At 49.2% G+C, this 13,828-nt stretch overlaps 4 protein-coding genes and 1 non-coding gene across 5 annotated transcripts; 1 reads left to right on the top strand and 4 right to left on the bottom strand.

The window, feature by feature from the left end:
• Positions 1-190: 190 nt before the first annotated feature.
• EJ05DRAFT_507567 (uncharacterized protein) lies at positions 191-1,206 on the bottom strand (the record flags this gene model as incomplete). The annotated part of the gene is made up of 4 exons (XM_033747933.1): positions 921-1,206; positions 385-868; positions 251-326; positions 191-199 (listed from the first exon to the last, which is right to left on the bottom strand). Coding segments are annotated over exons 1-4 (630 nt in total), but the record flags the coding sequence as incomplete, so codon positions are not given.
• A 1,222-nt stretch (positions 1,207-2,428) lies between these two features.
• On the bottom strand, positions 2,429-2,500 carry EJ05DRAFT_t16. Its single transcript has one exon. It is a non-coding gene; the product is annotated as a tRNA-Glu (tRNA).
• A 1,422-nt stretch (positions 2,501-3,922) lies between these two features.
• On the bottom strand, positions 3,923-6,351 carry EJ05DRAFT_190961 (uncharacterized protein). The gene is made up of 5 exons (XM_033739680.1): positions 5,986-6,351; positions 5,643-5,932; positions 5,158-5,591; positions 4,490-5,104; positions 3,923-4,439 (listed from the first exon to the last, which is right to left on the bottom strand). The coding sequence occupies exons 1-5, from the start codon at positions 6,170-6,172 to the stop codon at positions 4,007-4,009; spliced, it is 1,959 nt and encodes a 652-aa protein (XP_033604412.1). The 5' UTR covers positions 6,173-6,351; the 3' UTR covers positions 3,923-4,006.
• Positions 6,352-9,455: 3,104 nt separating this feature from the next.
• EJ05DRAFT_530401 (Metallo-dependent phosphatase) lies at positions 9,456-10,586 on the bottom strand (the record flags this gene model as incomplete). Its single annotated transcript, XM_033748969.1, has 2 exons — positions 9,456-9,711; positions 9,766-10,586. The coding sequence occupies 2 exons, from the start codon at positions 10,584-10,586 to the stop codon at positions 9,456-9,458; spliced, it is 1,077 nt and encodes a 358-aa protein (XP_033604411.1).
• Positions 10,587-12,113: 1,527 nt separating this feature from the next.
• Positions 12,114-13,785, top strand: EJ05DRAFT_434336 (amino acid permease; the record flags this gene model as incomplete). Its single annotated transcript, XM_033741651.1, has 3 exons — positions 12,114-12,180; positions 12,249-12,398; positions 12,452-13,785. 3 exons carry the CDS (start codon positions 12,114-12,116, stop codon positions 13,783-13,785), a joined length of 1,551 nt encoding a protein of 516 aa, XP_033604410.1.
• Positions 13,786-13,828: the final 43 nt, after the last annotated feature.

Here is a 13,828-nt window from a genome sequence, read left to right as displayed (position 1 = left end):
GAGTTTGATGCTACCTATGTCATACATCCATGCCGGTCGGCAGCATGGGACGACGTTCGGAACAAAGGACGAGGAAGAGGTTAGCGACCAGGATGTAGTGCGTATATTTTATCACTACATGCATACTAGATCACACTCCTGCTTTTCACACACGTTCTTATCAAATAACGTTGTGTTGCTGGGCCTAACACAAAGGAGCCTCGCCTGTTGTTAATCAGTAACACGTCAATACATCATTCAATGATTAGACCTCACCATGGTACTCCACTGAACTAAACCAGCCTCCAGGCAAGAAACACCTAGTTCTCAATCCATATACCCACGTTCTGCTCAACTGTCAGCTTTCGTTTCGGACTTCTTCTCTAAGACTCCACAAGCACGTACGTGTTGCCATTCACAGCCTCGCCGCCTGTTTGGTAGCACTGAATCTCCGGGTAGATAACATCATAGTCCTTCTTGAAGGCTGCCTTCGTGCTCGGCTGCTCGTAGCAGGGAAAATACCATTCCGTGGTGCCGTCTGGGTTGTTGACAGTGATCCAGTATTGTTCCTCGACGGAACCGGCTGCGTGCGTTATGGCAGGACATTCCTCCAGCTCGTCCTGGAAGTCGTGATCGCCGCCCTGGACGAAGTCTTCGGCTATGTATGCGGATAGCGAGGTCGTCGCGTTGGCCACGCCAAGATATACTGGGTTGCCGTTCTCGATGCCCTTGTCGTCCTTCATGGTTGTCTCGACCCAGCAGGTCACATTGATTGAGGTGACGCCATAGTAGTACTCAACAACCGGGTTCAGGTTGTCTGGATACTCGCGACTCCAGTGGAGATCGGTCTCGGTGTTGATGGTTATGTACGGCTTCGTTTTGCGGGCCGCTGTGCAGTGTCAGCAAGGTTCATTCGTCCATGTCAGAGTGGTTCAAAGTACCAATAGTCGCGGCACTGGCGTTGAGCGCCAAGAAAAGAGCTGAGACGATTGAGACGCGCATGTTGTTTTATTGTTATCGAAAGCAGTAGTCAGCTTCGTCAAGGTGCAGTGGGCGAGAGACGATGGATTTAAATCTTTATCGATCGTCTTACACAAACATGCACAGACAACAGGCATATGCTCAGCTCACAAGGTTAAAACGAACACGGCCCACTGAATTAGGTTGAATCGGCTGGTTTCCAACGAAGATCAGCGTATTCCTCGCGCTAATGCACCAAATCTGCTCAGACCGAGACGCCATTATGTACGGTTGATGGAAACGTAGCACCAGGCAATAAATTGCTGTTGCAAAGCGTTCCATCGTGGCTGCATGCATCTCAGCTCCTTCGCTCCGGTCCTCATCCGAGACCACGATTCTGGCTCATATCTGGAGCGACCGGAGTCATCTTGACAAATGATCCTCAAAATCTGAACAACAACAAGCTTTATTGCTTCCTTCCCCGCCCGTTTCGAATTTATCCGTCGCTCCGTTCCGCTTTGCCTGCAAATAAGAGCGCCATGCAAGGACCCTGCACGAGTGCGACGAATCACAGCGACAGACGAGGAATGCAGCTTTAAATTTACTATCGTACATCACGATTGCAGCTGTGATATATTTACCCGACCCTGCTCTTCAAGCGTGTCCTGGTAGGTGGCATTGTGTGTTTTCAATCAAAACTATCCGATCCTTGGCGGCGGTTGGAGCTGTCTGCCTCGGCCACACGTTTGAAACCTATATTTAGCCCAGCACAGGTGCTGTTAGATACATAATTGCTATTATTTCCAAAATTCTAGATACTATTAGAAGCAATGTCGAGGATGCTGAGTTAAGCCTAGCACCTCCGACAGAATCCAAAGGCAGATTGTGTGTCACATAGTCTGTCATCAAGCTTAATGCTTTACGAACCTTATAGGAGACAGAACTGAGAAAGTCATACCGTTGTTGCGTTCAATGCTGTCCATTGTACCTCAACAACAAGAATCCGTACTCGCGACGAATCCTCGTACAAATCTCCCTTAGCACGTCGGATAGTCATCGCAAAATTGGCTGAATGGGCTGTCACTGTACTTCCATGTGCAAGATTTTTTTTTTCATATACAAGTTTCATATCCTTGGATATGTAGGACTATATATACATAAAAGTTGAGGAGTCTAGCTATAGTACTGTACTATCACGTAGGCCCAAGACAATATTCTTGCAGAGGATCATCTATCATTTATCCATATCTCTTGACTATTCTTTTAGACCCTCTAGTAAGTACTACGTCTACACATCTGCCGCAATCTCTTTTTGCAAAAACATGTCTACTTCAATCTCTTTACTCTACTCTATCGCTCATTCTCTCTCCACTCTCCTCTGTTATGAACACCTTCTAACACCCTCCACCTCCAAACAACACACACCGAACCCAAACACATCCCCCTCCCTCCTCCCAAAACGTCAGAAAACCCAAAAGAAAAGACATTCTTCCGATACGGGGACTTGAACCCCGGCCCCCACGGTGAAAACGAGGTATCCTAACCACTAGACGATATCGGATGGTAATGACCAGGTCTTGACGCAGGCAAGGTCTTATTCACGTGGCACGTGTACACGTTACGTGCACACCACAGCACACACGCAGTACACGAGTAAGACTTGCTTCTCACACCCACACGGTCACCCACAAGAATGGCATGGCATTCCATTCCATTCTAAAGAAGTGTTATTCACATGTACGTCTTATACACACATGAAAAACAAACACACACCACGGACACATAAACGCAACCAGTGCCAAAAAAAACAAAGCCAATCCACTCCAGTATCCAAACTCTCAATATCCGCAGTCTCCTTCAATTCTTTCATTTTTCACCTTGTATGTGTGTGGGTGTCTGTGTGTGTCTGTGCATGGGTCTTTCCAATTATTGTGGATCCCATACCGTACCGTCCCAATCCCAATAAATGACATATATACGGGGCTCGCAACAAGCATGTAGCAGTCCCCATAGAAAAACCTAGCATCATCCCTGAAACAATTGCAAGAATTTACGATACACATGTAGTACAAAGTTAAGACGAGTAATACAAGGGCGATATGGATGATTTGCTGTTGTTGATGTTCGTGTCCGATTTGTCAACTATTGGTTTCTCTTCCGCGAGAAACGACAGTTGAAGAGAGATTAAGTTGTAAGGAAGAATAGACGAGCTTGTGAAATCGAGTAAGTCTGGTGTTCATATTACTAATTAATCGTTACTTGGTTAGTCTGTGCATATTCATCAACTATCATGTATCCAGTACAGCTAATAATCTCTAACCAAGAAATGTACAATACATAATGACAGATATGGTCATGTGCTAAACGCCGATCCGTGCTGCGTTGGTGGGTATCTCAAGGAGAGTCGTAGCAGATCTATATATAATAAAACAAAAACAAGTGATTTGAAAAGTAACAAGACGCATAAACTTGATCCCGTACAAAATAACATGTCGCTCACAACCAGGACTTTTTGCGCGGCAAAAATATTGCATGATACTGAAAACAGGTGCAAAGCGTCAAATGCGCACTGCGCGATTTGATGCCATCGTATACGATATCAACTAATCAGGTCTAGATCCAGTTTGAAAGGCATTGGCTGGGTGGTTGATGGATCCCAAGCCATTTGACTGGCCACATCTGGTCCATAGTAGTGACCAAATTGTGGCGTCGACATATGCGAATCATGAGGTTCCGAATTCGTGTTTTGCACGTCAAAGTAGGACGTGCTCTCCTTGGTCTCAAATGGCGATAGAGGTACATAAGGCATGGCGTAGAGAGATTCGCCGCTTGCAGTAACTGGAATGGCCATGCCAGTTGCATGGTCATCGATGGGAGAGACTGAGAAGGGCAGCTGCATTTGTGGTTGTGGGTCGGGCGCTCGTGGGTGGAAACGAAGATGCGATGCATCAGTAATGCTGTGCCGGTAATCCGGAGTTGCATTGGTGCTCGAGCTCGAGCTACTTGTAGCACCGTGCGATGGACCTACATCAGCTGCTTGCTGTGACTTCAGACTCTCCCCGGCTAGTCAACTAGGAGGATTGAAGTAGAATTCCTGGTCCTGGAGAAAAGGACTCGCGTTGAGAGATGAAAGGCACCAATCCGCCATAGGGTTGCTCTTGGCCAGTTTGTAGACAATGGCACGACCGCGTTCTGCAGTGTGTCGTGTCTCCTCTCTTGTTGGATCATCGCGTGCCGTGGTGATGAATAGGTAGAGCGTGGTCACAGCAAACGACGTGATGTAAGAAGTGAACCAGTACGCCTCGTGGATCAGCCCTCGTGAATCCAACTCTTCAGCCAACCAAACAATTTGCATTGCAGCTTTGATACATGCAGAAGCACACGCATAGGATCGGAGTTGGATGTTACCCTCAGACCGTGGCTTCAAGATGTGGTGCAGAAAGGGGCGATAGAGGACCATCTGAACGTGACCATACGCCATGCGAAGGAGGAGCTGAGTTCTAAAAACTGTTAGCTGTAATCTAACCATACAAGATAGATGTAATTTTACCGTATCTCGAAAGAGCTTGACGGAACAGAAGTGTTGTCGGATCGGGACAAATCTTCAAACCATTGCTCAAGCTCAGATTCAATCTGAGACACGCTCGTTGGAGAGACACCATATGCAAAGTTTACAGAGCTAGATGGTCGCTTCGACGGATAGATCTGGCGAAGGGTTTGCGCCATGATCTTGATCAGCCGAGTATGGGCGTTGACTGGGCCCATGTTTGACTGTATACTGCTTGATTGCCCCTCTGCGATGATGCCGGAAGTTGTGATAAAATGATCTTCTAGAGCGATTGGCATCTCTTGATCCACATTTTCTTCTCCGAGCGTCCGAGGAAAGCCAAGCATGGAAGTGACATAAGTGTCCATGGTTCTCAAGACCCAAAAGACACGCTTTCGGAGCTCAAGTTGAATTGCATCAAGACTGCTAGGCGGTGAAGCGCGATGCAGGCCCATACGGACAGCAGCGGAAGTAGCAGCGCAGATCGTCGAATACGATCGCGTCACCATGCCCGTGCCTTGCATATACAGGATTGCACATATCAAAGCTTGCATGGTAACAATGTCGTTACAAGCGAGTGGATCGATCATTGTTTGACAGGTCTGGAAGTATTGATATCTACACGGATGCTCATCAGTAAGGTCCAAATAGAAAGCGAAAATCTAAATTACCCCGGTGGTGTGCATTCTTCGGAGTCTGCACCAAAGTGACTACCCGAGAAAAGAGCTCCAATGGCAGAGAAACCATAAATGAGAGCAGTAGCGGTCTGAGACCCCATAGGCATGTCACTGTCTTCGTACACTTCCTCAAGAAGCTCATTGAGTGTTGGGCGATGGACAAAGTTCATCAAGCAGCATGGGTGATTCAGTGCCACATCTATGAAAAACATTGCAGTCTTCTTTGGAGGTAGCGATGTTACGTAGCTACCACTCGAGAAATTCGGAGAAATTCCAAGTTGAGGGTGGCTGAAGTGTGGCGAGTCTGGAGGTAAAGGCGAAGAACGAACGAACGACTCCGGCCGACTGCCCGTGTATGCAGCTGGAAGCATCTGGGCGCGATACTCAGACTCAGTAGCAACGATGTCAATATTGAGAATACCAGTAGCCTGTAGACAGGAATCAGTCCTGAGCGTCAGTCCGCAGCCATTGATGCTCACCTCGATCATGGTCTCGAGCAGCTCTTCGCCCTCCTCGGGTAGCTCATCGACAACTTTCGTGGGACTATTCTCCGAAGATCTGCTGAGATATTCCGAGGACTTTGAATTCCAAGGACCACCGGCATCCTTCAACTGCTCGACCAGAAGCGCTCTGACATGTGCATTCTCGATACGTTCCTCGGCATTGACAGTCTGCAGGGCATGTTCCAAACTGCGGATCTTTCCTTCCAGTTCTTCAATGTAGCGTGGACCTCCACGCCGACTCCTCAAAGAATCACTGTACGAACATTCTACAATTGCTCGTTAGTGGCAGACGTCTGAATCCAGTAGTAAAGCATAGTACCATGATCAATGGCCTTGCAACCAGTACAAGGCATTTTGCCATCACATCGTGATTTTCGTAAACGACAGTAATCGCAAGCCCTGTAGATTCTCCTCCTCTTACGATCCTTAGCACTGGTACTGTTGGCACTGGTACTGGTGTTCCTTTCTGACGATAGCTCATGGAGTGGTGAAGATGGACTAGACATTGTTGTAGTTCTTGAAATGTTTTATCAAACGAATGTGTTAAGCGAGTGACTGATCCAACGATGCGGATATGTTGAAGGAGGCATGTGAGCGTGTTATATGGAGAACAGAATGTAGTAATATAGGACTAGGGATCGTCCTGGGCCAATGCATAAGACCCCTGGTAGCGACGTAATAGAGACCATTTGCTCAGAGTCGGAACGTGGCGCCAAAGAGGCTGAATCTCGAGTTCGACGTATGAGCACAGGTGGCAGGGCTGGGACAGACAGAAAGACGACCGAACGGGATAGTGGATCCCAGTATGCTTAGCCGTTCAAGATAGAGTATGAACTGGCAGTGGGTTTGGTTCAGGATGATCAAATGTTGGCCAGGCCAAAGACGGAAAACCCACTACAGCGCCGGGAGGGTTCGATAGTGGATGACGCCCAAAGAGGCGGAAGGGAACCGTCAACGCGGTACCTTAACGGCATAGTTAGCAGTCAGCAGTGGATAGTATCGACAATATGTCGAACGATCTAGCTGACAAGGCCAAATATAGAATCATGGCGTCACGTGTCATTCCGGACCGCTAGAGACTAGAGTGTAGAGGGAATGCAAATGCTACCTCACACTGTACCGTGAGTGCTAGACCGCATATGCATATTCTCTAAACATGAACCTCGTCGTGCGAGTTAGCGATAGCGGCCTGATAGCGTAGATGTGTAGATGCAGACGCCACGATTATCCTCCAGCACGGGCGGCCAGCTACAGCCTACAGCATGTTTCTCCCAAGAGTGAGCACGTGCAGTGAGTGTTCTTCTGAAACACAGTACCCATCTGTACTGTGTAAGGCTCGAACAAGTAAGTTGCAGCGAGCGGGGTGTGGATTGCGCCGAAGAGTTGAGAGAGAGGAGGATATCATGAATGAGCGAGTGGTAGGACACCACCTGCACGACCATTGGATGTGGGCCAGACTAGAAGTGGCGATACGACGAGCGACGAACATACAATCGCTACAAGAAACCTGGCTACGAGGTCAGTACCGAAAAGGAGAGGCTTGCAAGAGATACGAAGAGCGGATATGATGATGATGATGCAGCAGAATAGGAGCGAAGCAGACCGGGAGTGGGCTCGGCTAAGGGCAACCTTTTTGCACTGGATCCAAACTGATGGTAACCACGTGCAGACAATTGGGCCTTCTCTCAATGGAATACTAAACATTCCGGTCCATTTATCGTGCCACTACTAGTAGACAAACACATGTCAGGTATAGAGTAAATACATAGTAGCGTAGTCAATAATTATGGAACCGTGAAAGTCTATCTAGGAGAGGTAGCTTGATCTTAAATTTAACATACACTTATCATACACGAAAAGACTATAAAGATATTCAACGCTTTACTATGTGCAATGACACTAAAAGTGTTTGGGCTATCATAAGCATTTCAATTCTTTCTGTAGAAAAGCCAGAGGTACTATTGGTCTGCTCACCTATTACCATACCTTCTGTGGCCCGTGTGGGCGATGTAACCGTTGTAACGCTCCCCAGGACTGCCGATCTTGTCTCCGCCTATCCGACGTCCCTAGCTCAACACCATCTTCACCTTTTGGTTTCGCGACTCGGCCATTACCCGCATGAGAGATCTCCTAACTACTGTAGACAATCATCCAGCTCAGGCCCATAGACATTCAGCTTGACACGGCAGGTTTCTGAACTTGTATACACCGCCCACTCAACATCAACAAATCATCGTCGTGCTGTGGTACACCAGGGCCCGACAGTCTCCATGACAAGTAGACTACACGTGTGGTACAAAGCTTATCTTTGGCATGGATCACATATGTCGGCACTTTTTCCCAAAGTTCCCTGGTAGCGGGTGATATATGATGGACTGTCGGGCTGTAAACCGTTATTAACTGATGAATGATGAATGATGACTGACCTAACCGCGACGTGCAGCATGCGCATACTGTATCAGCCCACGGACGGCGAAAGGATCAGACAATGTATTGACTTTTGCACAGCCATGCTCCAGGGATCGACCGCACCCCACTCCCAGTCCGAGCAAGTAATTGTCTCGCCAATCTCTAAAGCGCCGTCCAATAGGCGTTGAAGAAGCTACCCAAACAGAAAAAGGGTTCAGGATGATCAATAGTTCCTCGCAGCTAGATTGTCGAAACGGATTGCAGCCTCAGCGAATGCACAGTATTACCGTTATTGGATCTGTACGTATTACGGTGTTGGTCTTCAGCGTACACTCATCACTCGTCAGGCCAGCCAAACGCATGCGGAACAAGCACTATTGTTCCAGAAAGCAATAAAGGCTATGACTCTGGGCACGAGCCGATGGAGAAAACACTATGGTAATACTGTTTTGAGGCTGTAGTCGGTGAGAATTATGGAGGCGCTGCACCATACATCAGCCACTCCACTCTTCACGGGCCTATGCCTGCCATCCATATTCATCCATCGCGCGTCCAAAGTATTAGCCTCCCCGCCTCACCAAATGCGCCGAAACGCTCTGGAAACACTGGTAGTCGTGCACTCGTCTACCAGATTCTCGAAATAGAAATATATGACACGACAACGACAACATCTTCGTGTGCCCACTTGTTCCGGTGGGTCTATGGGCAGCGGCCAGTGGCCAGTGATGGTGCATTTCTCTAGCTTCTACAACACTACACCCTTTCCGACCATCGTCTCTCGTACAGAGGCTCGTATCAGCCTCGTTCCATAACATCATACGATGATGACGCATCTAATGCTCCACGCTACCATATCTCATCTTTATTTTCTACACGAAACGAAACGCTTCATTGGGGCATTACACAAAGTGGAGTAGTCAATGAGTAATGAGTAACCACGACATCAATGGGAGGTCGCTGTCCTGCAAAAAGTCCACCTCGGCCTTAGACTTCAGGCCTGGACTCGCCTCAGTCGACGCCTTCACAAGCCACTCGCAATCACCGAAATACCTCCCATGCGCATGTCTTTAGTCTCCCGCTATCCTACACCAAGTGCTCGAAAACATCCTCACTATCCAGAGCCCGACTCAAGACTCGGCCTCAACGCCAACCGGCTTGCTTGAAGCCGTCCACCACTCTTCCCCCCGTCGGCCCCGTGTTAGCCTTGTTTTGACAGTTATCCAATGTTATATCGTCACAGAAGAGAGTAATTGACATGTCACGTCGGGGAAAGCCGTGAAAAGGCTCTTTGACCTCGATAGTATTACTGATCATGCATGCTACACGAAATCTACACCTTCTGCCGACTATGCAACATCCATCACCTCCGGAAGATCAACTTTAGCCTTGGACCGCTGGATACTGGTCATCGCCGTAGGTCGAGTTGAGCGTGACACGCCCACTGATCGCTTGGGTCTCCAAACGATTCCAGGTTTCCACCTCCAAGTCTTGAATGGTTTGTAGATTAGCGACAATTTGTCGACTTCCTCTGGTCCACTGTCCATAACCTCCATACCCAGTATGCCGACCGAAACAAAGCTTCACCCCCGATCCTGTGATCTTCATATCCGGTAACTGTGAGTTCCATTTGAAGCACCTTGTAACTCGATTAGTTTACTAATGATCACGGTGCGGATTCGAAGCTACTCACCAGTCGTCACCATGATCGTGTCCACTAAATAAAGCCATCAATCCTTCCGTATTCGCGAGCGATTCCATGAATGATTCATCAGTCCCCAAGTAACGACAGCTGGAAGGACCGTCAGGACACGCCGTTCCCTGGTGTGACACTGCATCAAAGTTGATGCCAGGTTCCTTGTTTGGGTCAACCCCCTGATTAGAGAACCTGTTTGTGGCATACGCAGGAATATGGACGAACGCAAGTGAGGGTATCACTTTGCCATACTTCTTGACCAGGTCGGCGTTGGTACTCGAAAACCAATCGGCAACTGTACTATCGACAACACCGACTATCGGGGCATTTTCTTTCTGATATTCTCCGCCTCCACGACTGTCGAAAAACCAGAGCAGCATGGCAGGAACACCGTCCCCAATGTCATCAGGAGCACACACGGGCAGCCAGTAATTCGTTACGCCAGACTTCTCTGTCGATACCATCTTCTGCGTAAGGGACAAGTGGTAGCTCTGCTCCCGATCCAGCATTGCTTCCGTTGACAAATTGTATTGATTGTCATGGTTTCCATAAGTCGACGCCCAGGGCAGATTCCTATCCACCAGAGGTTTGACTATCACGTCGATATAGTCTGTTGAGTTTTCTTTGAAAGTGTTCTCTCCGGTGATCAAGTCACCATTCAGTACGACGAGCTGCGGTGCTTCCGCGTCCAAGATCGTGTTCATGACACGAAGTGTGTTTTGATCAGACGGAGGCCCAAAGGTGGCCTCATCCTCTCCAAAATGCAGATCCTCCATGACGGCAATCTGAAAGACACCGTCCTTGGTGAATTTCAGCATTGGCCGTACGGTGTCAGTAGGAGTTTCTAAAAGGGGTACTGCCCAGGCTACAGCGCTGCTGGCTGCGAGGAGAAGCTGCTTGCGCAACATAATAGTGAATAAAAGTAATGTGAGTATTGCCAACAAAGTAGTGAAGATGTTTATCTTGAGGAGGCAGCGCCCCTTCGCATTATATATCGCCATCATGATTTTTTCATTTCTACAGGCTACGTCCAACTCTGTTTCTCAAGGTGTGCAGTCCATGGAACGGCGAGGTTTAGTACGAAATGACGGCCTGCTACGGCTGCCAATGGTGGTTTGACATGAAGACACGGTTGATATGTACCAGAGAAGGTCGCAGATGACGACGGTGCTGATGATGGGTTATAAAAATGTATGTCTTCGGACGGGACGAATACTGAGGATGCCAGAGAGGCACGTTGCACGAATGAGCCACGCGGTCCCTTTCGCAGCTCGCATCATCGAAGCTACCTATGCCATTCTATTCCTCATCAGGAAGCTCTAGTAGTGCGCGTCTTCGCAGCTCGCAGTCCGAGGTGTTGCAGATACTTCACTTTCACTTGACTTCGTTGTCAACACTAGCAAAATCATCTGATAACATCGACATGCCCCGACAGACGTCGAGCTCGTAGGTCTCTCTACACACTTGCAAGCAAGCCAGTTCTCGCGGCTCTGGAAGACTAAGTGCTTAGCCCCGCTATGTCATCCATGGATAACATCCAAGGGTGAGACTTGGTAATTAGTGAGACCAGCAACTCTACTGTGTCAAGAGGCGCGAAGTCATCTCTTGTTCTTGACTGCAACACGTATTTGTGTGCCACCGCCTCTGCTCCAAATGTCAAGATACTCTGTATATCTGAAGACGGGCACGTGAACATGGTTCGGCGTAGCTCTCGCTCGGATAGCCCCGATCGTCATGCGCAAATATTTTCCCTGCACCCACCCGGGCCCATGGATCCATCCGGATTTGCCATAGAGAGATACCGCGTTAGAACCTTCACTCCAGCCCTGTTGCACGAATCAACAAAGGCCATTCTTGAAGGATTACATAGTCTACGTCGGAGATGCCATACCTCATTCATCCTTAGGGCTGAGTTTTCTTTTGCTGCGACTCAAATATGTGTACACCTTCCAGTCAAACATTGAGGGACGGGAGGCGAAAACGTGAAAAATCCCCACATCAGCGCGGGACCTCAAATCTTTGACTTGCGGGTACGGCCGCTGCTGCTGTAGCAGTGTTACTCTTCATAAATTTTGGCCGACGACCTGTCCATCAGTCTTCTTTCTTTTCCTCTTCTTCCACACTCTCCCGTGGTACTAATCTATTTCTCAGTCCAAGTTTGTTATTAATTCCTGGACCGTGGGAACTATTACCATACATTGCTGGATCCACATAGTCAATAAACATCCTAGGGCCTAATTGGCGTCATACTAGCCATGGACGACACTTCTACGACTCGCGATATCGACAAGTCGGCCAAGCGTGGACCGGCACCACCAAGCTGCCACAGCGATGAAGAAAAACAGATGGTCGGTCAAACGACTGAGCTGAAGCGACAGCTCAAGAGCCGTCATCTGCAAATGATAGCAATCGGTAAGCTACTTTTGGTCTATCGAGACCTCACGTGCTTATATCAAGATGGTACTGACTGTGGTTTCAAGGTGGCACAATTGGAACTGGACTATTCATTGGAAGTGGCTCTGCATTGGCGACAGCTGGTCCGATTGGATCTCTAATTGCCTATGTCTTCGTCGGGACCATCGTGTACTCTGTCATGGTCTCCCTTGGTGAGATGACCACATATATCCCAGGTCAGTGAACATACCAGACATCTTATTCTAAGCTTGATCCTAATATTTTCCAGTCTCGGGCGCCTTCACTGCATACGCAAGTCGTTTCGTCGACCCAACTCTTGCATTTGCTATGGGATTTATCTACTGGTTTTCATGGGCCATTACATACGCTCTTGAGCTGAGTGTAGCTGGCTACATCATTCAATACTGGGATCCTAGTCTCAATATCGGCATCTGGATTGGAGTATTCTGGGTTCTCTTCACCTCAATCAACTTTCTCCCAGTAAGCTTTTACGGCGAACTGGAATTCTGGTTTGCAAGCATCAAAGTCGTCACCATCATCGGCTTCATGATCTTTGCCATCTGCGTCGACGCCGGCGTCGGCAAGCAGCCCTATCTCGGCTTCCACAACTGGCTGCACCCAGGCCCCTTTGTCCCCTATCTCATCACAGGCAACGACTCCCTCGCCAAATTCGTCGGCTTCTGGGCCGTCCTCATCAAAGCAGGCTTCGCCTACCAAGGCACCGAACTCCTCGCCATCGCCGCCGGCGAAACCAAGAACCCTCGCAAAGAAGTCCCCTCCGCCGTCCGCAAAACCTTCTTCCGCATCCTCTTCCTCTTCTGCCTCACAATCTTCTTCATCGGCCTGCTCGTGCCCTCCGACAACGACGCCCTCCTCAGCGACGCAAGCGACGCCTCCGCCTCCCCTCTCGTCATCGCCGCCAACCTCGCCGGCATCGCCGTCCTGCCCTCCATCATCAACGCCGTCCTCCTTACCGCCGTCCTCTCCGCCGCAAACTCAAACGTCTACTCCGGCAGCCGCATCCTGCTCGGCCTCGCAAAAGAAAACCTTGCCCCGTCCTTCTTCGCCCGCACCACCCGTCGCGGCGGCGTGCCCGTCCTAGCCGTCTGCGCTACCGCCGTCTTCGGCCTGCTCGGCTTTCTCAACCTCAGTGCCTCCGGCGGCAACGTCTTCAACTGGCTGCTCAACATCACTGCCGTTGCAGGCTTCATCGTCTGGGCTTGTATCGGCGTCTGTCATCTGCGCTTCATGGACGCGCTCAAGGCCCGTGGTCAGAGCCGTGACACGCTGCCTTACAAGGCCCCGCTGCAGCCTTACTTGACGTGGTATGGCTTGTTTTTCAACGTGCTCATCATCCTCACGCAGGGCTTCACGGCGTTTATCCCCTTTAGCGTCACGGATTTCTTCGTTGCGTATGTCAGTCTGTTGTTGTTTGTGGCGCTGTGGGTCGGGCATAAGCTCGTCTGTCGCACCGCGTTCGTTCGCGCTGCGGAGGCGGATCTGGACTCTGGCAGGCGGGAGATTGACGAGTTGGATCTGCTGGAAGAAGAGGCTGCGGCGTCGTCGTTGTCGTTCAAGGAGAGGATGAGGCGGTGGCTTTGAAGATAAAAGTCGGTTGGTAAAAGTTGTGGGATAATAGAAGCAT

This window comes from Pseudovirgaria hyperparasitica (assembly GCF_010093815.1).
Source record: "Pseudovirgaria hyperparasitica strain CBS 121739 unplaced genomic scaffold EJ05scaffold_2, whole genome shotgun sequence".
Classification (NCBI taxonomy): domain Eukaryota; kingdom Fungi; phylum Ascomycota; class Dothideomycetes; order Acrospermales; family Acrospermaceae; genus Pseudovirgaria; species Pseudovirgaria hyperparasitica.
This window is presented reverse-complemented; position numbering and strand designations above follow the sequence as displayed.